The 8,269-nt window shown below is 32.0% G+C and overlaps 1 protein-coding gene across 1 annotated transcript; it reads left to right on the top strand.

The window, feature by feature from the left end:
* The first annotated feature begins 3,149 nt into the window (after positions 1-3,149).
* On the top strand, positions 3,150-4,070 carry LOC124372716. Its single transcript, XM_046831127.1, has one exon. The coding sequence runs from the start codon at positions 3,150-3,152 to the stop codon at positions 4,068-4,070; it is 921 nt and encodes a 306-aa protein (XP_046687083.1).
* Positions 4,071-8,269: the final 4,199 nt, after the last annotated feature.

Raw genomic sequence — 8,269 nt, 5'->3', positions numbered from 1 at the left:
GCCGCTAGGGGTGGGATTACCGCGGACATTAACTTTCGCCGTTCCTTTCAGCGGCTATCCAGCCGTGCTATTAAGAGGATGCTGTCGCTCCTTGTAAAAGTGATTACTTCTTTTGATGGCCTATTGGTGTATCCTTAAAGGATGAAAACTAAATTCTTTTATAGCTAACACAGTCGTGGTGTAATTTAATCCTGAAAGAAGATTAGACTTTCTGTTTATTATATTTATAAACTTACAAACTATACTAAATTAAATTGTGCTTACCCTACATTTACTTGAAAATAGATCACATAAGTTCAGAATGTAATAAAAATGTTACTGAAGAAACGTCAAAATCAATAATTTACTCTTTAAAATCTATATATATATATAAATGAAACTGTTCGTGTGTAACAGCATCACTCACAAACGGCTGGACGGATTCGCCTAATTTTTTTTTTTAATTTGTTCGTCTTGATCTGTAGAAGGTTATAGGATACTTTTTATCCCTTTCCCGATTCAGGATTCCGCCCCACTGGTTACAGAAATACCCGTAAGAAATGCATTGCAGCAAACATATGTTATTAAGTGAAACAGTCTTTTCAAATTTTTAATCAGCTGTTCTTTGTAAACATATATAATGCGACAAAAAATTGTTGTTATTTTTGACAGTAACTAAGTAAACATAAATATTTTTGACGTTTCTATGTAAACAAACATTTTTTGACATTTACAACGTGTCACAAATGTCAAATTTTTGATAAACGTGATTTGATATCTTTTTTACAATTTCCAAGAACAGTGTTATTTTCCATCAGTAAAAGGTTTAAAAAAATAGGCAAGTATTTTTGTTTTCTCATGTAAATATTCTTTGAAGAATGTTTTTCTCAACATTTTTTTACAGAATTCCTTTGAGCAGTTTTTTGACGAATTTTTATTGAAAAATAACATAATGCCGCCAAGAAAAAAAAGTGCTTTAAAGCCGTCACAGCGCACGTGCGACTACCCTGTGGAGTTTTTTAAAACTCACTTGAACCATCAGGAATGCCGTCACATCAATTACTCTCAACATCATTAAAGTAGGATCACCGATAATGATGTTGAGAAACTTACGACCACCAAAATTGTGCAACGGCACTCGACTAGCCGTCAAAAATTTACATCCAAATATCATTGAAGCAACGATTTTGTCGGGAACATCTGCCGGGGAAGATGTCTTCATCCCTCGCATCCCCTTAATTCCATCCGACTTTCCATTTGAATTTAAGAGACTTCAGTTCCCCGTTCGACTTGCGTTCGCAATGACGATTAATAAGGCACAAGGACAATCACTTAACGTCGCAGGAATCCATCTGGAACCCTCATGTTTCTCGCACGGTCAATTATACGTCGCTTGCTCAAGAGTCGGAAACCCGAAGAACCTTTATATTTATGCTCCAAATAATACAACTAATAACGTTGTTTACCAAAACGCATTAAAATAAACAAAAAATTTTTATAATAGATTTTATGATATGCTACGATGTATTAGTAGAGCAATAAATTAATTGGAAAAACGTATAATAAAATTAGTATTTCTTTTCGATGCTTGATTGATGTAGCCCTCTCTACTGCCACGCTAGCGGAGCCGCGGGTTTAGGCTAGTATAAATTAAATATAACATCTTACACAGTAAATCAATATATGCTGTGTTTAATAGATATTTAGCAAGATGTTAATCTAGAATTGTAATTTTTATTTCAATTATTATAAATATATAGTTTCATTTTCTAATTTAATAACAATGAAAAATATTTTTTTCGGAAATAATTTTAATACAAATTATACTAACAAAATTATATAAAAACATATAACCTCTTGTTAGAAAAATATATAAATATTTATAACCTTAATATTTAGAAGTCAGTGTTAATTGTACTATATGAAATATAAACAATATTACCAAATATTTAAAAAATACTAGAAAATATAAAAATACGTTACAGGATTTAATGCCTCATAACAATTCAAATATAAAATATTACTGTTTAATAATTAAGAAATTTACTCAAGATACTCACATCCCGTTATAATAAGAAGTCAGTCCCACGATTGCCTTTCCATTTTCCTCACCTTCCATAAGTTCTAGCATTATTTCTACCATAGTCATGTTAGGAGAAATCTTCCATAGTGTTAGGGTTAAGTAATAGTTGTATCTAAAATGTATGGTGAATATGTATCATCCACTTAAAGTGGTGAAACTTTGTGGAAGTTTTGGTCCTTAAAACGTTTATCATGACAAAACGACAAAATGATTAAAATAAAAGTGCGGAAGTACGAGATTAGTTTATTTATATTGCATCACAAATGATAGATGATTGAGAAATTGTTGCTATACCTCCATATTCCCTGTTTAATAAAATTTTAATTTATAATATATAGCCAAATATACTAAACATAAACGTATTTAATATTACAGACAAACTATAATAACGATATCTGAGACCTATAAACTAACCATGAATGTGTTTACGAATGGTATTCAGCAAAATTTTTACATATATTTTTCCATCCTTTGGTAATCCTTAAGTATATGTTTGATATTAACGTTTTTACTTCAAGAGCTTGACATGGTTTACATAACTCTAGATATAGTTGTATACTACATTGCATAATACACGTATAAAAATAATCTTAAAGCTAATGCGTAGTCTGTTTTTGAAATACTCCACTAACATGATAGTGACATGATACATATTGCATGTGCTTTGTATCTCTTTCTGTGACAGTGCCTTGAAGTGTTCCATAGTGTCCTCGGTAGGAAAATTCCTCTATAATGCATCCCTAACTAACGTCTGTTTTTTGGTAACATCGTGTTGGGCATTTCGGAAAAAATACATTAAATGCGATGAAGTGTTTGCATCGTAGTTTACTTCACATATATTATAACATTATAACATTGTAACATTTAATACATATATGATATATGTATATGATATTATATACATACATACATTATATACACATTGATGAGTCGGCGCTCGGAGAGTAAACATCGTTATCAGTGCGTGCTCCTGCTACTGTGTTTCGAGTGGTCGTTGATATAGTTCACGTTTCTACAAGTTGTGCAACAGTGTTTAATTGCTATTTTACACAGCGATTTTTGTTTTACACAATTATTTTCTGTAAAAATGTCGAGCTGTGGTGTATGCGTCAAGAATATTAAAATTAATCAATCTAAACTCACCTGTTTTGACTGTAAACGAGATTTCCATGCGGCATGTTTGAAATATAGCAAGGCTGACGTGGATTGCCTAAATGAAGAGGGTCTAGTTTGGAGGTGTAAGGACTGTCAATCCACGAGGAGGAAAAGCATGAGACTCGAGTCTGCAGCAGATGAAGGTAAACTATCTCTCGAAGATATCATGAAAGTGGTTACCGATATAAGAGATAGCCAAGCAAAATATGAGAAAAGTTTTAATAGGGCCTGTGAATCAATGGACTCACAGCTCATAGAGAACACCAAGGCACTTAAAGCACAACAGGAGCAGAATGAGAAACTTTATCAGCTGATTGAGTCTATCACATCGGAGAACAAGGAGCTGAAGAAGAAGGTGAGAGCTCTGGAAGATCGTCTGGAGAACATAGAGCAGTACTCTCGCAGTAACTGTGTGGAGATTCAAGGAATCCCTGTAACTTCCAATGAAGATGTGTTGACCATCGTGAAGGACGTCGGCAAGGCACTGGACTTAACCGTATCTGACACTATGGTGGACGCGTGCCATAGACTTGGTGCCAAGCAGAGTGGAAACAATCCGCCGGGGATTATTGTGAAGTTCGTTCGTCGACTGGACAAGGAGGAGTTTCTACAGAGGCGACATGTGAAGAGGACCCTCTCAACTCGTCACATCGGTGCAACTGATGACCGTCCCATCTACGTCAACGAGTCTCTATCACCGGCGAGACGGGCGCTGTACGCTCTGGCGAGGAAGTATCAGCGCGAGAAAAACTTCAAGTTCCTCTGGGTGAGAAACGGCAAGATCTTCCTGAGGAAAGAAGAAAAAGGCGCCAGTCAGAGTTATCACACGAGAGGAGGACTTGGACTAAACTAAACTGTAAATATATATATACTTCACTTTCAGTAATACTTTCATCGTATAAGATATGCTACGTATTTTGGTTTGTTTTTGTTTATTACTGTTGTTACTGGAAACATAAGTTAAATTTTAATTTCTCTTTAAAGTTAAAAATAGTTTTAAACAATAGAAATATTTGGTTTTTACAATACGTTATTTATTTATTTCTTTTAATAAGTAAATAATATTCTGCTAGATTTAATTATTTTCAAGGTAGTCAACTTAGTAGTAGAACTGTTTCAATTAAAATTTTTTTACTAGAGCCGTTTAATAAATTTCAAAATGTAAAATAATGGATACGACTAATCAGTGTAACGTTAAACAATGGTCGGATTTTACAATATTGCATTCGTAGTATGAGAAGTAACTTCGATTTATTCATTGCTGAATTAAGTAGTAGACATTTGTTTCCTGAAATAATTGTACTGACAGAAATATGGATAGATAATGAAGAGTTACAGTTTTTTAAAATTCCCAATTATAAAAGTTTTTCAAATGCAAATGAAAATCAGAGGGCAGGAGGTATAGCAATTTTTGTAAAGTTGGATGTTGAAATTTTTATATGTGAACCGATAAACTTTAAAACAGCAGATCTAATGATATTAGAATTTAAGTTTAATTCACATAGGTTTTGTTTGTTTGCAATTTACAGGCTGCATAGCTTCAGCAAGGACGATTTCCTAGTTGAGATTAATGAGTATTTTCTTCGTAATAATAACTTTAAAACAAAAAAGAACGCTCTTTTCATCGGGGACGCTAATTTAAATTTATTTGAAAATAGTATGATAATTGACAATTACAATGCGTTTCTTTACTCAAACGGATTCGATTGTTTATTGAAAGAACCAACTAGAGTAACGACAGAATCAGTTTCATGCATCGATCACGTGTTTGCTAGATTAGCAAACAAAGTCAAGACTCAAGTCGATGTAAAGGTAATAGACGCGAATATTACAGATCACAGGTGTGCGGGTGGTCGGTGGCGGGGGAGGGGTGGAGGGACAGACATCAGCTGATTCTGCCGGCCCCTCCCCTCCCTCCTATCGCGTAGATTACGACGGGCTTCTTGCGCGACTTGAACAGGTTAAATGGGTAGAAGTCTACGACGATAAAAACCCGTCAACTGCGTTTGATACTTTTCATAATACCATCCAAAAAATAATTTCTGAAAGTAAATTTGAACAATCAACCAAAACAAGCGGCGTTTTTTAAAATTAAACCTTGGATGAGTGATTGTATTTGCAAAAAAATAAAAATAAAAAATAAACTCTATAAACTCGTTAAGCATCACCCAAACAATGGAAAATTAAAATTGCGTTATAAAAATTATAGGAATAAACTACAAAATCAGAAATTTAAAAAATTCTTATTACGAGAATACTTTTCATAAATGTAACGGAGATTCGAGGACTACGTGGAAGGTTATAAATGAAATAACAGGACAAACGTCAAAACGACCTCCCATACAGTCTTTGAATATTAATGGTAACGAAATCTGCGATATTAAACAAATTTGTAATGAGTTTAATTCATTTTTTTTGTCTATTGTAGATAAGCTAGACATAAAAAAATTAAAACCTGATAACTTTGACTTATGTTGTTATAAGAGATTTTTTAAGTTATATAATTCAAGCAATTCCATGTTTTTAGCTCCAGTAGTGGTAGATGATTTAGTATCTGTTATAAGAGATTTGAAAAATAACACCTCGCCTGGAATTGATAACATTAGCTCATCTCTAATTAAATTGATGTATCCAAAAATAGTGAATGTCTTACTGTACTTAATTAATTTAAGTTTTGAAAAGGGCATATTTCCGGATATTTTAAAAACCGCTGTGGTAATTCCTTTGCATAAGAGTGGACCGAATAATGACTGCAACAATTTTCAGACCGATATCTTTACTCTCAACTTTTGCAAAGATTTTTGAAAAAATTATGAAAAAAAGATTAGTTAAATTTCTTGAGCAAACCCATTTCTTTAGTAAAAATCAGTTCGGTTTCAGAGAGGGCTTGAGTACTGAAACTGCGTTAAAAAACTTTATGGATGACGTACTTGAAGCGATAAATTCAGGACGCAAAGTTAGTGGATTATTTTTGGACATAAAGAAAGCTTTCGATACTGTAGATCATGACATTCTTTTAAATAAATTATACTGTTGCGGTATCAGAGGAAACGTTCTTTCCTGGTTTTCAAGTTACTTAAATAATAGGAGACAATGTGTAAAAATTAGCAATACTTTCAGTGACTTTGGTATAATAAAAAGTGGAGTACCCCAAGGGTCAGTATTAGGTGCAATATTGTTTATAGTATATATTAATGATCTCTGTAATTCAAATTTATATGGTAGAATAACATCATTTGCTGACGACACAGCATTAACTTACATAAAGGATGACTGGAATGATATAGAAGAAGCAATGAGTATAGATTTAAAAGCCCTTCAATGGTGGTTCTCAAAGAACAATATGTTATTAAGTCCCGAAAAAACAAAGTACTTAAATTTTAGCCTGAAAAAAGATCCACAACATTTTACCAAACAAATTTTATACAATTGTGTGAGTTGTTTGTGAACAAACAAAGAGTGTCCTGAGTGTGCAATTGTGTCTCAGGCTGACAATTTGAAATACCTGGGAATCTTGCTGGATAGGGAAATAAACTGGAAAAAACACATAGACATGGTAAAGAAAAAACTTAATGGTATTTTAAGAACCTTTTATTTTCTACAAAATATGTGTACAGAGGAAGTTATGAGAATGTTATATTTTTCATTAGTAAATAGTAGATTAGAATACGGAATATTTTGCTGGGGTGGAACCTATGAAACCAATTTAAAGCCTCTTTTAATGCAACAAAAGAAATTCATTCGATTAGTTAAAAGAAAATGTAGGTACGAGCCATCTCATCCATTATTTATAAGTTTAAACATTTTTCCAATTACATATTTGTTTGTGTATAAGGTTTTAAAAATATTTTATGTCACTAGTGGTAATTTGCCTGTATTAATTAATATATACAAAAATAAATTAAGGCACAAAGACAAAATAGCAGTTCCAAAACCTAATTTAACTATTTTTAGAAAAAGCTATTGTTTTTTAGGACCTAAAATGTTTAATACAATACCAACAGATATAAGTAATTCAAAAAATATACATATTTTTTCAAAACTATTGAAATTATGGTTATTAAGTAAACAAAATATAAATTGTCTTCTGCATACCATAAGTTAAAAAGTTTTATTCGGATCAAAGTTGCACATAAGTATACATTTAGAATTAACATAGATATTTGATAAACAGGAGTTTTTCTAATCAAAATTAATTGTCAACATTCTATCTGAGCTATCATGAATTTAATTTAGCATGAAGGAACCTCTGCACAGGCTTTGCCTTTAGAGGCCCTATATATTCATAAAAGTATGTTTCATTAAAATATTTGTTAGTATAATCATATAACTGAAGTGTTTCCTTTTTTTACTTTTAGTTTATTTTGATGTAAGAGTCACCATGCAAGTGGTATATTTAAATGTGTGCTAAGTACTACATATTGTTAAATTGATTTCTTAAGTTATTAGTATACAATTCTTGTACTTGTTTAAAAATATGTACGGAACACTTTTATGAATAAAAATATTCTTATTCTTCTTATTCTTATTCTTATATACATATATTAATATGTGTATGATTAAAGAAAGCTGTAAATTAAAATTGGAAGATCACATACGATTCTTTATGGCAATAAGCCATTATTTAAATGTTAATTTCTCTAAATGTAATAATACATTGAGTTATTATTTTCTGCGTACACCAAAATAAACGCGTCAGCCCTGCAGATGACAGCTACTCAGTTACTCGAGCTTTCAGCAAAGCCTCTCTCTCAGAGCAGGGGGCATACTTAACATTTCTTTCTTAAGAATATTAATGTCCTTTATATATGACATCTTAACGTTATGCTGCATACATAAAAACAGTAAATCGGATCAGTACGTAACAAGAATACAAATAAATAATTGATCTAGGTATGGAAGATGAAGGTCAAAAGTTTGAGTGATGATTTTTATGTTGAATAGGTCTTAAATACTTCATTATAATTCATTTGACATACATTACATTTTCAGTGAAATCCATATTGTTCTGCAGACATCTTCACTGAAAAGTATATTCTGATTATTACCCAA

This window comes from Homalodisca vitripennis, unplaced genomic scaffold (genome assembly GCF_021130785.1).
Source record: "Homalodisca vitripennis isolate AUS2020 unplaced genomic scaffold, UT_GWSS_2.1 ScUCBcl_3871;HRSCAF=9657, whole genome shotgun sequence".
Taxonomy (NCBI): Eukaryota; Metazoa; Arthropoda; class Insecta; order Hemiptera; family Cicadellidae; genus Homalodisca; species Homalodisca vitripennis.
Note: the sequence above shows the minus strand (reverse complement) of the source record. Positions and strands in the feature narration are given on the sequence as shown.

What these genes read in the sequence shown, in the direction of transcription:
- LOC124372716 (XM_046831127.1), top strand. Translation starts at nt 3,150, where the DNA reads ATGTCGAGCTGTGGTGTATGCGTCAAGAATATTAAAATTAATCAATCT.